Here is a 19,050-nt window from a genome sequence, read left to right as displayed (position 1 = left end):
TTTTTTAAAAATCTCTCACTATGATGTACTTGCTCATATGAGAAAAATGTAAATAATTTCTACACTAAAAGCTAATAAATTACCTGTGTTTTCGTTTACAGTAGACCAAAAGATTGTCAAAAAGAAAGAATACCCGCTCCTGGATATTTCCTGCAGAAATTTTCAGCAACACTCCATACATTAGCATTTCCGTGCATGTATCTGTGATGTTGGACCCCTTAACCAAATGAAGAGAAGCAGATTAGTCCATGCAAATTCATGATGTTTGCAAAACCAAGCAGAATACAGATTTCTATACAAATTAATTTTCAATTACATCAGTTCTTTTTTTTTAAATTACAAGAAAAACCCATAGTAGCTTGCTTTTAAGTTTAAACATTGATTTGAAATGTTTATTTAATGAAGACTTTGCATTAATCCAGTATTACCATCAAGTTCTGGGTTTTCTTTTCTTTCTTTCTTTTTGTGGATTATTAAATCTCCCAAATTATATTCATATCTATACATGACAATTTAGCCAAATGGTTAAAGTTAGGTTGGCTATAAAAACGACCTTCAAACAGCTAAACTATGGTGTCAGTATTCTAAAGAATAACTTTAAAAATAAAATTCTTATGAAAAAATTAAATTAGAGGGGCCGTGTTTCAAAAGACTGCATACAATATAAATTCTATCCCACTGAACCTAATTTGTCAGTGAATTAGTTCAGATGTATTTTAAATAGTTAAATGTATGTACTTTCATACCAAACTTTCAAAAAATAGAAACAAAAACAATCAAAATACAAATTACAGACAAAGCTGACAATAAAGGTTTTAACACATTCTAATTGTCATTGAAAATAGGTCAGCTGTTCCAAAACTAAGGCTAGTGAAAAATAAGTAGTTTTACCAATGATTAAAAAGTTCTCCAGTGGTTGGTTTGAAGAGCTCTAGCACCTCTATGCTTTAGAAAAGGAACTTGACATTTGGCTGGGAGATTGCCTATCTTTTGCTGCCCCCTGACAATCCAGGCAGTTTTGATGAGATGTAAACACCTGAAAATCATCATATACTCATGTAAAGGAGCTTATTAAAGACTTTGCTGCTAAAATTTCTGAATATGCTGTCTGCACTGAGCATGTTATAACCACAGATCTCTCTACATGCCAGTTACACTGAGCATGCACTTAGGGTGCTATGAGCTACCTTCATGGTAGGAACAGAGCTATAGTTGGAAAGAGCCCAGTGGAGGGCAACAAAAATGATTAGGGGGCTGGAGCATATGATTTATGAGGAGAGGTTGAGGGAACTGGGATTATTTAGTCTGCAGAAGAGAAGAATGAGGGGGGATTTGATAGCTGCTTTCAACTACCTGAAAGGGGGTTCCAAAGAGGATGGATCTAGACTGTTCTCAGTGGTACCAGATGACAGAACAAGGAGTAATGGTCTCAAATTGCAGTGGGGGAGGTTTAGGATGAATATTAGGAAAAGCTTTTACACTGGGAGGGTGGTGAAGCACTGGAATGAGTTACTTAGGGAGGTGGTGGAATCTCCTTCCTTAGAGGTTTTTAAGGCCCGGCTTGACAAAGCCTTGGCTGAGATGATTTAGTTGGGGATTGGTCCTGCTTTGAGCAGGGGGTTGGACTAGATAACATCCTGAGGTCCCTTCCCACCCTGATAGCCTATGATTCTATGTGGGGGATGCAAAAGAAGCAGCAGTCATGGATACCATTTCCCCATAACCCCATCACTTTGGCCCAAGGGAAGATGCTCTGAGTTGAGATCCAGGAGGAAATCCGGGGTTCTAGTCAGAGCTCTTCCTCTAACTGTTGTTTATTCTTTGTACTTAACAGTATTTACTACGGGGGTGTACATTTCCAGTGCACACTAACTGCTCTGTGTATACCCTGCTGGCATTCACTAAAAGTGTTTTGTTTGAAATGGGCAGGGCTGGCTCCAGGCACCAGCACAGGAAGCAGGTGCTTGTGGCAGCCAATGGGAAGGGGCAGCACGTCCGGATCCCTCAGTCCCTCTTGGAGGGAAGGACCGGCTGCCGAATTGCCGCCGAGGAATGAAGCGTCGTTGCAGAGCTGCCGCTGAAGTGCCACCAATCGCGGCTTTTTTTTTTCCACTGCCTGGGGTGGCAAAAAAACTGGAGCCAGCCCTGGAAATAGAACTACATTAATGCACACTATGGAACTGTTAGTGTGCATCCACAGGGTCCATATGGGCCCGTTAATGTGCAACACACTAGTAAGCACTAGAATTCACACCCCATTTATGCAGACTAATGCACCAAGGAGACAAGCTGTCAAACCACAATCTTAGGAGGCAGACAAGTATCAGTCACTCATTGTACTGTTAAAATAAAAGCAGTAACACAATGTTACCCCTGCAGAAATGGGAACAGACTCAAGTCTCTGCTATGACAAGTTTCAACCATTTACACACACTGTCTTTCAGAATGATTCTGCCAAATCTACGTGTCTGGCTGTGCCATCTGTAGCCACTAGACAGAAAACCACCAGTTTTCAGCAATTTGTTATTGTTTTTTTCAGTGGAAAATTTTGATGCAAAATTCCTTTCATATTTTTATTGGGGGGATGATAACCATTTTCCAAATGGCTCTTGTAATGCAGCTTATTGTTCCATGTTCATATACCAAAAGACCCAATTGACCAAACTCTTTTTTGCTGCCCCTCCTCCCAACTCCTGCCCATCTAGGAAAGAAAGTGACTCAATGAGCAGGCGGTTCACACCTGAGATGGAAGCAGCACCTCTGGCTCCATCCCCAGAGGAGCCCATGGCAATGTGGCACAGACCGGACTGGGGCTCCTCACTCTCCCTCCCTCACTGACCCCTGGGGACTCCCTGCGTGCTCTCCTCACTGATTCCCTGTCTTGGACCCGACACTCAGCCACAGGCCCGCACCCTATCCTGCACCCCCTGATAACGTCATTATGTCCCTCTCAGGGATGTGTGCCCACAGGATGAAAACCAACGCCCTATTTTATGCATAGGTTACTTTGACTCTGAATGCGTGACACATGATTAAAGTCTCAATTTTTACACTGCATTAACTGTAGTTTTCATCATATCACTACTCTGGGTATTATTTTTTCCTTTCCTTTTTAAACATAAACTGCTGGCTGAGGTCCTATAGAGATGAAAAAATGGCTGCAGCATGTTGCATTAAATATACAAGTGTTCCATGGACCCCTTTTCCCTCGGAGATCTCCCATCTGAACATTAAACAATGATAACCTTGCTTATCTTATAACATTTGACAAGATCCAACCCGTGATGGTATAATTGTAGGTCAGTGATTTTTGTTAAGTGTTATTGTATTCATTGAAGCCCTGGACAGTGACAAAGAAAGCAAATCCAGCTTTTCCACAGAACACTATCATAATGCACCCAAAATATGGAACCTTTCAGTATTCTTTTGATTTATTTAGCACCGTAAGGCCAATGAGGAGGCTGATCTAGTACTAGAGGCCAGACCACCAGTCCCCTATCTGCTCCTTGCAGATTGTCTTCTGTGAGAGCAGAAACGAGTTTTGAAGGACACCCTGGATTAGTGGGAGACATAGGAACCCACTTCAGACTCCACTGAGGAGTAAGATTACCATCAAAGGCCAGGTGGTACAGTTCCAGGAAGAGACATCAGGGACTAGGACTGGAATCTAAGCTGAGCCTGTGGTACCGGTGGTATCATTGAAGGCTTCCTGGCTATTGGTACATAGTGTTGAAATGGAGCAAGTATTGGGGTTCTAGATACTGTCACATTGAAGAAGCCTAGGATGACGGTACCAGTTCTGAGACCAAGGGCCTATGCCATAGTCTGCGCTATGTGCAATGGTACTAGGGTGACAGATGAGAAGAAGAAAATATCGGGACACATGAGGGGTGGGGTCTGCCGGCGGAGAAAAAAAAACCGAGTGCTGCCAGTGGAGAAAAAAAAGAAAAAGGAGTACCGTGAAATATTGGGACTAATTGCATCCCGACCAAAAACCAGTCAGGACACGGGACAAAAGCCTAAATATCAGGATGTCTGGTCACCCTAAATGGTACCAATAACGGGCCTTCACCCTGAATCAGCAGTGATGGAGGTACCAAGAAGCATGACACGTCCTTTCCAGCTGTGTAGACCTCAGCATCAGGGTAAGATCAATGGTTGCTCTGCAGAAAGCAGAGGTGATAGATCCTCTATTCTTACTGATGAAGTAGCTGGCCTCAATGGTCCTAGGGTGGCCCCAGAGTGGAAAAGTTCAGTCCTATGAGAAGCACTGTGAAATAGTACTGGGAAGTAGTGAGCCGAAAGCTGCACTTTACCTTCAGTATCAAGGTGGCCTTTTGCTGCAGAGTCATGTACCAAGGACTTTGAATGAGCAGTCTATGCTGTTTTCTTTTTGGCTTTAGAGGATGAGTGTGCTCTAAGCATTTATGCTTTCTGGAGGACAGGGTATCCAGAAATGCTTTCTGCTGAAGGGGGTCTCCTTTAGCCTCTGTCAATTGGCAAGGTTAGGAGAGCACTCCTAGAGGGAATAGTCAATGAGCTCCCCTCCGCTGATCAAGTTGGCTCCAGTGCTGGGCAACAGGCTTCATGAGAATATAGCTACGGCACTCTTCCTTTTGTTTCTTTCTTCTTGATTTGAACTCATGGCAGATTGGACACCTTTCTCTAATGTGACCCTCACTCAGGCACTTCAAAACGGCAAGTGTGTGGGGCTCTAATAAGCATTGTATTGGGATACCAGGAGCTAGGCTTAAAGCCATGGGACCTTGGCATAGGCTCCCCTGCTACTGGGCAATCCCCAGACAAGCCTGCCTATCCAAAATAAAATAAAGACATCCAAAGGAGAGAAAATGAGTGCCACTAACTCTAATTAACTAACTATGTATAATTTGTTTCCTCAGAGTGGAACGAGGGCTGTAAAAGCACAATAACATGCTCTGACCGCCGACAATAAAAAGGAACTTAAAGATAGGCAGGGCAACTCCACCCTTCATACCCTCAGCTCAGAGCATGGGGAAGCCAAGGCACACAAGCAGCTATCAATACAGGTGCCTCAAGAGAAAATTCTCTGGCATGACTGCTAGGATTGCCACCTGTCCAAGTTTTCCCACAGTCATCACTTTTTTGAAGCAGCTGTCCTGGGAAATTTGTCAGGGTTCTCAGTACATGTCACCTGGTGTCCAGTTTTATGGATTCAGGATCATCCTGGATGTCCATGATTTTTATACCTTAGAGGTGGCAACCCTAACCAGAGCATGAGATATGCACACACCTACATTGTAAAGGATGTAACCAATCACTCAAAGAAGAACCTTCATCCATGCAGGGGAGGGACAGGTAAAAAATGAAAGGCACCTCCCTCCCCTTGTGCACTCTGTGAGGGTACAGAGACAACTATTGTCTCCACACTTGAGGTGAGTGTTGAGACTGCTTCCTCCCACTAGAGACATACATTGCCCCAAATGGTGCAGGAAAGGACGGAGAGGGCACATGAAGGGCATTATGAACATTGAGTAAGTCAGAGAATTGCAGCTGTCTGACTCCCTACTCAGGGAGCTAAGCCCTGCATGTGCCTGATGGTTCACAAAGTGTGGGATTTTTAAATGGAGTCCAAGGGAGGCGGGCACCCAATTCCTATTGAAACTCAATGGGAATAGGGCTTCTGATTCCTGTAGGCTCCTTTGAAAATCTCTGGCAGAAAAAACATTCCCCCACCATAAGAAGTTTTTAAAATTAAATTAATATTTCCATATCTATCTGACCCTGGGTATCATTTTAAATCCCTGATCTGTAATAGTCTGATATTTAAAACTATGATATACTGGAGCAAAGAATCCTGTGGCACCTTATAGACTAACAGATGTTTTGGAGCATGAGCTTTCGTGGGTGAATACCCACTTCATCAGATGCATGTAGTGGAAATATCCAGGGGCAGGTATATGTATGCAAGCAAGCTAGAGATAACGAGATTAGTTCAATCAGGGAGGATGAGGCCCTGTTCTAGCAGTTGAGGTGTGAAAATCAAGGGAGGAGAAATTGGTTTTGTAGTTGGCAAGCCATTCACAGTCTCTATTTAATCCTGAGCTGATGGTGTCAAATTTGCAGATGAACTGAAGCTCAGCAGTTTCTCTTTGAAGTCTGGTCCTGAAGTTTTTTTGCTGCAGGATGGCCACCTTAAGGTCTGCTATAGTGTGGCTATAGTGTGGCCAGGGAGGTTGAAGTGTTCTCCTACAGGTTTTTGTATGTTGCCATTCCTAATATCTGATTTGTGTCCATTTATCCTTTTCCGTAGAGACTTTCCAGATTGGCCGATGTACATAGCAGAGGGGCATTGTGGCCAGGGAGGTTGAAGTGTTCTCCTATAGGTTTTTGTATGTTGCCATTCCTAATATCTGATTTGTGTCCATTTATCCTTTTCCGTAGAGACTTTCCAGATTGGCCGATGTACATAGCAGAGGGGCATTGCTGGCATATGATGGAACAGGGCCTCATCCTCCCTGATTGAACTAACCTCGTTATCTCTAGCTTGCTTGCATATATATACCTGCCCCTGGAAATTTCCAATACATGCATCTGACGAAGTGGGTATTCACCCACGAAAGCTCATGCTCTATAACATCTGTTAGTATATAAGGCGCCACAGGATTCTTTGCTGCTTTTACAGATCCAGACTAACATGGCTACCCTTCTGATACTATGATATACTGGGTATTTCCAGGCTTTTCTCACTATGATAAGTATGATTGCTTTTTTTGTTGCCCGGTTCCTAATTATCAGGGGGTTGTAGGTTTAGGGGTTGTTTTTTTTAACAACTTAAAATCAATGTATTGATGCTTAGAGTATGAACATTTCTTCCTCCACTGAAAGTTGAGGGCAATTTCTAACAAGAATGGTTCATCCCAAAACAATGCTTTTTATAAAAACTTTAAAAGTACAGATGTGAAAACAACAGAATCAACTGAAATTATAATTTTCTTCATTATCTACATGAAAATAGATTCTTTCAAATACCGCACCTACAAGCACCCTGAATGAGGCAGCCTGATGCATGTTCCTAAAATTAAGGAAAATAAAGCACGTGATGTGCAAATTCAACAAATTAATTAATAACTTTTTTATTTCAAAAGCAAGTAACTTCAAACAAGACCAAGATACTAATCCACATTAAGGACTATATAAAGGGAAAATTTGAAGTTTTAGAATCACAATATTTTTAATTGGCCCAAGCACAAAAAGTTTGTGGAAAATTCCTCAGGTGAATTTAGAACAATTTTTTTGCCCCATTTAGATAAGTCAAAAGCAGCAAGACAGGGTTTTAGTAAATATTTGGGTTCAGGACAAATTTTTTGGGTAAGATCAAACATAAGAAAAGTCACTGTTAATGGAATTTCCATGGAAAAACATGGATTTATATTCCTAGTCTGTAGAATGGGGCTGCAGTTTCTCAACCTTGATACAGCATCACTAACACAGTACTTCAGTTAATGTTTACAAGCATCAAATGAAGCACTTGTGATAGAGTACTAAAAGTTCAGAATCAGTATTTGTTGTTTTTAATATTTATTTGTGAAATAAAGTTGTTTATCCAAAACATACTGGGCCAAGTTCACACCTGGTGTAAATGGGTGCAATTCCATTCAAGTCAATGGACAGGACCTCAGCAGAGACCCTGTGACAGGACACAGTTGTTCAACAAGAAGGGAATTAACTCTTCATTTAGTCTTTTCATGGGTAAAAATGTGGCAAGACTGAGGACTGCAAGCACAATCAGGGAACGTCTACACTGCACACTCCTTTCAGTGGCATGTAGAGTACAGATACTACAAGCCCCCCTGGCATAGGAGCAACTGGATGGTAGACGGTGAGGAACTGCTTAAGCTCGTACAGTAAGGACATGCCTGAACCCTGTGGGTATGTACCTGGGTATGTACCCTTGTCACCCAAGCAGTGCCTCTCCCAGCTACGTGGCTGTTCTTAGCAACGTAGTGTTCCACTGTTTCCCTGCTGTAGTGAAACACTCCAGGAGCATGGAAAAACTGTGGCAGCAGGGACGCTGTGGGGAAAGGTTCTGGCAGCTCCCTGCTGCCGGAACCTTTCCCTGCTGCCTCCCTGCTGCCAGAGCCCATTCACTGACACATGTATCTCCACACTACAGTGTGGACATGGCCTGCTTTTCACTGAGGCATGTAACCACTGCAGCCCATGGTATGCATTCGAGACGTAGTTTCAGACTCTCAGTGAATACAGAAATCTCTATAAAAATAGCTATTTTGGTGGTAAGAAGAGGGGAAAGCCTAAGAGATGGCAGAATTTCCCATTCAACTGTTACCAAGCTGGGTTGAAACCAAGTTGGGATTTTTGGTGTTCTGATTACATGAAATGCCATTTTGTGAGTGTGTCTGTTTTCTTCTCTCTCTCATTGTAACCTTTGCACAAATTTTATTGACAGATGTTTTTAATTGCTGAATCATTCCACCAGTTTAGATACCCACTTATACAAGTTCTTAATTAAGCAGTCAAAAAAGCAAACAGGATGTTAGGAATCATTAAAAATGGGATAGAGAATAAGGTGAAGAATATATTATTGCCCTTATATAAATCGATGGTACGCCCACATCTTGAATACTGTGTATGGATGTGGTCTCCTCATCTCAAAAAAGATATGCTGGCATTAGAAAAGGTTCAGAGAAGGGCAACTAAAATGATTAGGGGTTTGGAACAGGTCCCATATGAGGAGAGATTAAAGAGGCTAGAACTTCTCAGCTTGGAAAAGAGGAGACTAAGGGTGGGATATGATAGAGGTATATAAAATCATGAGTGATGTGGAGAAAGTAGATAAGGAAAAGTTATTTACTTATTCCCATAGTACAAGGGGTCACCAAATGAAATTAATGGGCAGCAGGTTTGAAACAAATAATAGGAAGTTCTTCCTCACAGAGTGCACAGTCAACTAGTGGAACTCTTTGCCTGAGGAGGTTGTGAAGGCTAGGACTATAACTGCGTTTAAAAGAGAACTGGGTAAATTCATGGAGGTTAAATCCATTAATGACTATTAGCCAGGATGGGTAAGGAATGGTGTCCCTAGCCTCTGTTTGTCAGAGGGTGGAGATGGATGGTAGGAGAGAGATCGCTTGATCATTACCTGTTAGGTTCACTCCCTCTGGGGCACTTGGCATTGGCCACTGTCGGTAGACAGGATACTGGGCTAGATGGACCTTTGGTCTGACCCAGTACGACCGTTCTTATGTTCTTATGTATGTTCTTATGTTATGTTTAAGCCAATATATTTAACCATCTAGAATATTAAGTGAAAAAGTAATTGTATTAAGAAACTTCTTTCTTGAAGCAGATGTTCTGTTTTTCCATACATCTCTATTTTTATCATAAACACAAGCTTAGCTTTATGACATTTGTATGGGAATTTAAGTCATGCTTTCATCCTTGGGTTCTAAAAATATTTTTTCTTCTCAGAAAAAGCCAAGCAATGTGTTAAACATTTCCTTCTGGTAAGAAACCTCCAACACATTTGCCTCTTTATTCTTAGGCTCTATAGAAAACCAGATGTTTATTTAATTAAATCCACGCTCATACATTGCATTCAAGGATTTGTTTGTGCAGAACTATCTAAAATAGTTACCTCTTACAGTAGCTCTGACATTTATACTGTTTCAAGGAGTAGACATACTCTATGTATGAAGAGGATGCCTCTAGGAAAATGAGCAACTTTGCTACATTGGGCATCACGTGGTAGTCATATCATAATCAAATCTGGTCTGTTACACTGACATAAATGTAGCATAACTCCATTAAAGACAATGGAGTTATTCCAGATCTGCAACTGCGTAACAGCACAGGACTTGGTCCACTGACTTTTCTTTAATGATGTATTTTAAAGGAAAAAAACTATTTAAAAAGCAAACAGGGCTCAGATGAATCTTGTATTTAATTAATTACTGTGTGGGCAACTGTCACTCTGTGTGTGCAACTGTCACTGAATATAAAATCTTTCACATGGAAATCTACTTTAAGAAACTTTTTGTTTGGAAACTTTTTTTAAAAAATTTTGTGCGATGATTTGAAAGTAAAGGGATTTCTAAAGCTTCATCAAGATGATTTTTTTTTAGCCAAAGGACTGCTAGAAGGAATAGGACCAAATCTGCTAGCCTAACTCACACAAAATGACTGATCAGTCTGATATTTATTCATTCTATCCATTTATATTTTCTTACTTATTTTTTCTCCATCAGGCTGGACACTAGCTTCACTGACTAACCAAGTCATTGTACAGACATTCACCGTGTCCTTCTTCCACTACCTGTCCTTACTGTCTCGTGACTCATCAAAATCCATATGTTGTGTAATTGCCAAAATTAGCTCTATGTCATGTAATTCACTGCCGTGCCTACCGAGAGCCCCATTAATTTCAGCGGAGTTACACACAAGTACAGAAATCCACCCATATGCAATGCATTGTAATATTAAGGCATAAATTTGTAAAATCTTCAAAGCAGAAATATTGTCTGATCCAATTTGGACAGTGCCTAAAATACTGGGCATAGTTAAAATGAGCAATAAAATTACTATGACTAATAAAATGTAGCCATCCCATTAAATTAAGTGGAGTTCTTTCATTATTAAGGTAAACAGGATTTGTCCCAAATTTTTCTATAGCACCAAAAAGATATCAAAGATTTACCTTATAAAACAATATGATAGACCTAGCAACAATGGTCTCATACATTATTATACCTGGGAAACAAGACAAAATAGACAACTAACACAATACGGAACTCATTCCTAAATTTAATATGGAAAAGCCCCTAAATTATTAGGGAAAACAAATAGCTGTTTTGTAGTGCAAAGCATAAACCTAAACATGTAAAGAAAGTATAAAAAACTCAGTTTTCCACGAATTGTTTCCCACTATCATCTGGGATATTTGCATAATTGTAACCATGATATGCATATTATTGTATACATCTTTAGGGATTCAGTACACACTTTTTGAATCTTCTGCATTTCTCTTTTGGGGGAGTGGGTAAAGTGGGGGTCAAGATTAGTTTTTATTTTCTTAACTGGTTGATTGTAAATTCTGTTCTGCAGGTATACACAAAAAAGAAGCAATTAAAACAACTTTTCCCAACATATATTGGACATGGTTCTGCTAGACCAGATGTAGCACAAAAATAGTGTTTAAAATAATTCATTTTGACTGTTTAATAATAAATGTTAATGAAGAATCTGTTCTTAGAAAGCTACATAAATTAAAACTATATAGTTCTTGTTTGTTGAAACTTCTAATTACCTTGCTAACATAGGCAAAAGTATATAAAAATTAAATAAGTGATTTGTCAAGTAGTCAACAGTTCCTAAATCCATAATTTAAGCTTTAAGCATCTGCTAAGTCATATTGTTAGTAACTTCTAAAAACGGTTTTAAATTTGTAGAGAGGTGTAAATATATCTGATTTGGAAAGACTGAGGAATTTAATAGGTATGGTACTCACCAAAACCCCCACATTGTTTGCATTATTCAGACAAACAAAATATTGATGCAAAAATATTTGTGTTCCTTAACTATTTATGCTCATTAAGATCTAGGTGAGGAATCTGCTGGATATACAGAGTCTTGAAAGCAAGCACAATAATGAAAAGGGGATCTAGTGAAGAGATTCAAAGAGAAGAGGAAACATAGTTGAAGCGATAGGTGAGAAGGATTATCTGTGCATCTTTTCTCTTGACATAATCAGTTTATGCACTGAAGCATTTCAATTGCTAGCACTTTTACCACTCCAGCTAGCTAGTATTATTGCAGAAGATATTCCTACATCTAGTTTATTTTAATTTTTCAAATGTATTGATCTATCTCAGTGGTATCCTGTGGCAGTGAGTTCCACACATTAATTATGTGTTGGATAAAAATAGTATTTCTAAAATCTATTTTAAACATGTTGCCTTTAATTCTGAATTATCTCTTATTCTTGTACTTTGGGAAAGTTTAATCCTATTGGACTTCTCATCCATTCATTCTTTGCCTTATCAACTTTACTTTCTCATTTTCAAAATACTGCAAACAATATGTCCTTGCATGAGCCCTACACCCTATTTCTAATCATTTTTGTCTTCCCTGGACTCTTTCTACTGATGACTTGTTATTTTTGAGACAAGGGACTAAAATCAATGCAGTAAGATCAGGTTGAAGACACATGACCAATTGATATAATACTTGGTGCATAGACAGATTCCTTCTTTCTATGTACTGTGAATATCTGCAGAATGTGGTAAGTGATTCCTGGGATTGAGAAATTTGAAAATCACTACTCTCTAAAATCCAGGACTCAAGGCATAATGGAAGACATGTAGTAATACAGATCTTATCTATCCAGTTTTGGAAACAAGAGAAAACCTGTGCCACAGGAACAGTCTTTACATGATGTATTCAAATCTCCCTGCACAAACATGGATGCTTCTGTCTAAACAAAATTAATAACTATGCTCTTTTTTAGAAAGAGACAAATCTTCTTCTATGCTTAATTAACATTAGGTACACCCACTGCCTCTAGGGCATGGAGTCTTTGTCTGGACCATCAGGAGGAAAATGGTTTTGCCCCTTAATACAATTCTCCCTTCTCTTCCTCTGCCCTGCTTCCTCCTGAATTTTGGGGGAGAGGCAGCATCAGCTGAGCAGTTTGGCTGGCTGGAGGTGCTCAGCAGAAGCAGACTAGTTCCTGCATGTCTGAGGGGAGGGCACACAGGCTCTTTCCCTGCAACAAGGCATCATTGCATGCCTGCATTAACAGGTCCCATTCTCCTAATCCTGGGATTAGAGTAAGTCTATGTGTTTTTGATCTGCTGTGGGCATTGTGCTAGTCACCTTTATGGGACTGGGAGGGAATTTTTCCCTCATTGTCAGACCAGGCCAGGATAGGGCTGTTTTTTTCACCTTCCTCTCAACAGCTCAGAGACTCAACTGTAAGTACAAACGCTGTTGTATTCACACTGCTGAACATGTATTTGTTGGCACTCTTCAGATAATCCCTTATCTGTTAATTTTTCAAAAGTTTATGGTCTATACATTTCCCCCCCAGTTGACTAGGCAGGATGTTCAAGTAAGTGTCTAAAAGAGCAAAGCCTGAGAACAACGGTTAGTAATCCATAGAGCTAAAGCACAGACTGATTTTTATATATTTATTATTATTTGATGTAAATGGTTAATATCCTAAATCCAGAGCTAGACAATTTGTCTTTTCTGAAAGATGGTTAGTGCACTGAGAGTGTCTGCATCACTGACGATCCTTAGACAAAAATATTGATATTACTCATAGAGTAGATCCTGAGTAAGAATTGTGATTTTACTAGCAAAATGAGAAGTTCCCTGTCACAAGCAGGGTCACAAGCATTAACCTGCTAAACCCAGGGTTGTGAGTTCAATCCTTGAGGGGGCCATTTAGGGATCTGGGGCAAAAATCTGTCTGGGGATTGGCCCTGCTTTGAGCAGGGGGTAGGACTAGATGACCTTCTGATGTCCCTTCCAACCCTAATATTCTATGAAAAGTAATGTACTGCATATGCTGATAATTGCCAAGTTGCATCACTGCATTCCTGTCTTACACAATGAGAAATATGGTGACACTACCTCCCATCCTTCAATGTGAGACTGCCATTCTTCCAAAATCTCTAATTTTTCCATTTGTCTCTTAGCCTCATTTATATTGGAACAGACAGCTTTCATGGCTTGCAGAGCTTCCATTAATACTGTGTAGTCACTGTGTTTCTTTGGCGTCCGCTTCAATAACTCCTGTTTATACATAAAGAGTACATCAGTCTTAGATCCTCAAATGTACATTACCAGGAGGCCCATATTGACTGGGATGTGAAAACTAAACAGTAGATATCAAACTCCTCTTTTATTAGGTGGAACCCTATTACATCCTGCAACAGTGTGTCCTGGTAAGGCAATAAAGCTCCTGATATTTCAAAAACAGTTTCCATTTCAGCTCTCTCTCCCTGTCTCCTCCCTCCCCCAGAAAGGTTGGTGTTGATGTTGACCTTTAACCTCTTTTATAGGACAGTCAGCTTTTAATGACAAAAATCATACATATGTCTTAAAGTGCTTATTTTATTCTCAAAATTAGTACCTAAGGTTACTGTGAACTGAAAGAATGTCAATTGTTTTTTGCTAATTTTTTGCAGTTAGTTCGCTTGGTGCATTTAACAATACTTTATGTATAATTAGTCTCAAAGTATCTCTTGTAGAATCTGTTAGTCAGTTTCCTTCCTTTGTGTGTATTTCTCACATAGCAAGAAAGAATATAAAAACAATTTCAAAGTAGGACAGTGTGGTTGTAAAACCACAGAAATAGGCTGGGAGACTCAGGGTTCAGTATAGTAATAATATTATTTATCTCACTTTAAAAAAAATGACTAAATGTTAAGCTGTGTCCCTTCAGTCTTCTATGTTAGTGAAAGCAGCAAAAAGTCCTGTGGCACCTTATAGACTAACAGACGTATTGGAGCATGAGCTTTCGTGGGTGAATACCCACTTCGTTGGATGCATGTGAAGTGGGTGTTCACCTATGAAAGCTCATGCTCCAATACGTCTGTTAGTCTATAAGGCGCCGCAGGACTCTTTGCTGCTTTTACAGATCCAGACTAACACGGCTACCCCTCTGATATATGTCAGTGCAGTGAGATGTGCCTCTTTAAGAGGGGACAATGTTTTAGAAGCTAAAGGTTTATTATAAAAAATACTTATCCAATAGTCAAAATGCAATTAACAAATGCCGCTTCCTCTTCAAAAATGCAAGTCATTTCCTCCTTTTTAACTAAAAATATACAATATCCAACACAAATTTGTTATGCATTCACTATTCACAGAGAGAGAGAGAGAGAGAGAGAGAGGGAGAGAAAGAGAGAGAACTAGACAGTTGTCATTTCATTGTTATCTGAAAATACTTTGTCTGCCTTTTACGTACCTATTTAAAAGCATTTTTGACATTTGTTTTAGTTTACAGTTTACTAATAATGGCATTGATTCAGGAAACCACTTAATTGCATGCTTATCTTTAAGCAAACGAATAATTGTATCCCTCCCTATCATAGCATTTAAGCATGTACTTAAATCAAACTGAAATCAAACTCATTAAATTCATTGAAGTTTAAATTAATGGCTTCCTCTCAACAATGATGAAGGTGGCCATCACCCTACAAAGGAGGTGCTGAAACTAGAGAGGTGCCCATCCTTTACAGCGAACAAAGCCTGTTAATCTTTTTTGCACTGAAGTCCCTAGAAGACTTGCCATTGGCTTTAATGAGTGCAAGCCTGAAGCCAATATTTATTTGGGGGATCATTCATCTTGGGGAGAGGTTGTTGTTACTGTCATGCTTAAATATGCATAGCATCAAGTTTTATGTGCAGACAATAAAGGCCTAGGTAGGAAACATATAAGTACCTTCAAAAGGAGGGGATACTTGCATATTCTCTGAATTGGTGTTACTAGATATACTTCCAATGGAACATCTGTGTTCTTACGTCCTCCAAGCAACATACAGTTCTACAAGAGTTCAAGAAAGAAACACATTACATTAAACTCTTTCCTGCAGTTTCCTATGAGAAATCACTGTTCTAAAATATAGGCAATTGCCACAAAAAAAAGCTCTTCCAAAATCATTGACACAAACACTTGCCTAGAATTGTAAATTACCATATACAAAGATAATATTAAAGTAAACTTGCAAAACTATCATGAACAGATACATAATCTGCTTGTCTACTCTTTATTATAATAATTAAAGACACTAAACCAAACATTTAACATTTTACTTTGACACACACAAAAACAATTACCCGACTGCCATTGTTGAGTGCTATTTTCAAAGGATGTGTTAAAGAAACAAATCAGCACTAAAGCTCATTTAACCATTTTAGGTATATGCTGTTCTACATATATAAAGTAAAATAAATAATTATTGGATTGTTGATATTATGCAAACTAAATAAATTTTTCCAGCCATGATCTACAGAAAATGTAGGTAACAACCAGGAGCACAGTACTGGAAGCAGAGAAAAATATAGAACGTTTGGTGGAAGCATTCACAAACACAATTCAGCGAGAGGTAGAGATAGGATTAAAGACATTCAGATAAACAAAATATGCAAGTGGCTTTAGGGTAAATATTTAATTGTTGGAATTATTAAAAAAAATGGACCTAATACTAATAGTAATGAATGTATATATGCAGTAGTAGGAATGGGGACAATAGAGGAAATAGTGATATGATACATTTTAAAGTTATATGAAATCAAGCTCTATGTATTGAGAACATCATACCAATTCAATCAAAATTAGTGTAATATAGACTGATAACACCCCTACAACTGCTCAACTTTTAAAAGGCAGGTAAGTAGGGTCTCTCTTTACCCATCAAACACAGAAGGCATATTGGAAAGGTCTCCCTACAATTCAAAGAGTAAACCAAACAATAAAGTCTGATTTATTTAAATTAAAACAATGTGTGTGTCCCCATCATTAGCTACTCTGTGGGGGCATGTAGGGAGCCTGGTTAGCCTTCCAATTATTTTTAGATGATTTAATAACAGTAATAACAAAGACTTTTGTTCTCCATCTATCTGTATCTGTTTAGGAGACTGCAACTACATCTTTTGGATGTTGAATACCAAGATGTATTCATAGAATCATACAAGATTAGGGTTGGAAGAGACCTCAGGAAGTCATCTAGTCCAACCCCCCCGATCAAAGCAGGACCAACCCCAACTAAATCAGCCCAGCCAGGGTTTCATCAAGCCAGACCTTAAAAACCTCTAAGGATAGAGAGTCCACCACCTCCCTAGGTAACCCATTCCAGTGCTTCACCACCCTCCCAATGAAATAGTTTTTTCCTAATATCCACCCTAGACCTCCCCCACGGCAACTTGAGGCCATTGCTCCTTGCTCTGTCATCTGCCACCACTGAGAAGAGCCTAGCTCCATCCTCTTTGGAACCCCCTTTCAGGTAGTTGAAGGTTGCTATCAAATCCCCCATCACTCTTCTATTCTGCAGACTAAATAAGCCCAGTTCCCTATTCATTCGCTGCAGCTGGACTGGCCTGCTGCAATGCACTCTACACAAAGGTAAAACTGAAATCCATCTGGAAGCTGAATCAAGTGTAGATTGTGATAACTCATTTGCTAGGTGAAATATCTCTCTCTGAGTATGTTACACTGGTGCACCATGATCTTCTTTAGCTGTCTGTTGGCTTTCCGATGGAGTTAAAGGTATTGGTTTTGACTAGAATTATGTGAATAAATTATTTTTCAGTCCAGTAGCTGAACCAAAAGAAAAAAAAAATTGTCTCCCCAGTCTGAAATAGCCCAACTAACATGGCCTTCAGGGCATGGCATAAAGCATATCTTTTTGACAGACACTTGGGAAGTTTTAAGGCAGGGGTCGGCAACCTTTCAGAAATGGTGTGCCAAGTCTTCATTTATTCACTCTAATTTAAGGATTCGTGTGCCAGTAATACATTTTAACATTTTTAGACAGTCTCTTTCTAGAAGTCTATAATATATAACTAAACTATTGTTGTATGTAAAGTAAATAAGGTTTTAAAAATGTTTAAGAAGCTTCATTTACAATTAAATTAAAATGCAGAGCCCCCCAGACAGGTGGCCAGGACCCGGGCAGTGTGAGTGCAACTGAAAATCAGTTTGTGTGCCGCCTTCGGCACATGTGCCATAGGTTGCCTACTCCTGTTCTATAGCATATTGAGTAGAGAAGGTTCTTTGACTACTGAGGGACAGTGATTATTATTACATTTTTAGAAAAGGTGCTGCAATCTTCTCAAATTTCACCATGTTCCAATATAGTGTTTGGATTCAGTACCATTATAGGAACAGTCATTTGGATCCAAATCCAGATCTGTCTGTGGAGATCAGAGATCCAGGATTTCAGTTTGGACTCATCTCTAAAATAGCCACATCCTGTCTCACAAAATAAGCTCTTCGTGATTCACTCTCAGGCATATTTTGTTCCTCACCACCACATAAAGCGTCCACAATTCATGTTACTCTCAGTGCAGGATCCAGCTGTGCGTGTGCTGTGGGGGAGAACTAACGTGGCTTTATGTCATGTTAGCAACCCCTCAATTTGGGAGCAGTTTGGGGAATGACATTTCAGCCCTTGATTTAAATTGGGGCAGCTGGATGTCCACACTGAGAGGGTGTTCCAGCTGCCAAAAATCACTGGAGTGTAAAGACATGCTTAGTGACAAGAGAGGTGGCATAGAACTCTAAGTCACTTCGTGATTTCTCCCTATGACAGGAAAATTCCCACTTAGCCCATTAAGTTCATGTTAAGGGACTGTAGAAACAAGAGAATCAGAGCCAATAGGTTCAAATGATAGAGCAAACAGCATGTTGCATTACCCAATCAAAAACATTATGGCTGTACTCTTATCAGGTAGTGTGGGGCAACAGCTTTGAAAAGATGTGCCATGTTAAAAAATTAAAATCACTACAGTTCCGATGTTATACTTATTTTATCACTACTCTAATGTTTTGTTCATAGTTTCTTTAACTTAAACTGTTTTCAGTTGAAATGTTTGTTATATTTCCCAAATCTGAGCTCAAACCTCATGTTCCTTTGCCAGAAATTTAAAGTTCTAATATAGCATTATCTACATCAAGAAACAAAACAAAACAAAAAAACCCTGTTAGGAAGTCATATAGTGTGAGTTGGGGAAATCCAGGAAACAGTTCATACTAAATTCCCTTTTTAATTAATAATGTCAACCACTGAGAAACTCCATGTTTCTAAGGAAACTGATCTTGTTATGGAAGATTCATGAGGACTTTCATACTTACCATTTTAAAATATCTGCTTAATTGTGTTGTAAAAAGTAAAGACTTTTATTGTGCAGCTGTTTCATTTAACTCAGTTTAAGCCAATTCAGTATGTTGCTGCTAATATATAATCCAAAGCAGAACATTTTTTTCCTTTGGCACTGCAGCTCCCACAGTATTAAAGTATGGATTTTTCTTTACCAAACCTG

At 39.4% G+C, this 19,050-nt stretch overlaps 1 protein-coding gene across 1 annotated transcript in view; it reads right to left on the bottom strand.

Annotated features, from left to right (window-relative positions):
• The window catches only part of PREX2 (phosphatidylinositol-3,4,5-trisphosphate dependent Rac exchange factor 2), a 307,653-nt gene that overhangs the window by 194,404 nt on the left and 94,199 nt on the right, over nucleotides 1-19,050 (bottom strand). The window contains 3 exon segments of the mRNA XM_030553242.1: nucleotides 84-217; nucleotides 13,636-13,797; nucleotides 15,452-15,553. Coding sequence (XP_030409102.1) covers nucleotides 84-217; nucleotides 13,636-13,797; nucleotides 15,452-15,553 — 398 coding nt within the window.

Source organism: Gopherus evgoodei, chromosome 2, assembly GCF_007399415.2.
Source record: "Gopherus evgoodei ecotype Sinaloan lineage chromosome 2, rGopEvg1_v1.p, whole genome shotgun sequence".
NCBI classification, from domain to species: domain Eukaryota; kingdom Metazoa; phylum Chordata; order Testudines; family Testudinidae; genus Gopherus; species Gopherus evgoodei.
This window is presented reverse-complemented; position numbering and strand designations above follow the sequence as displayed.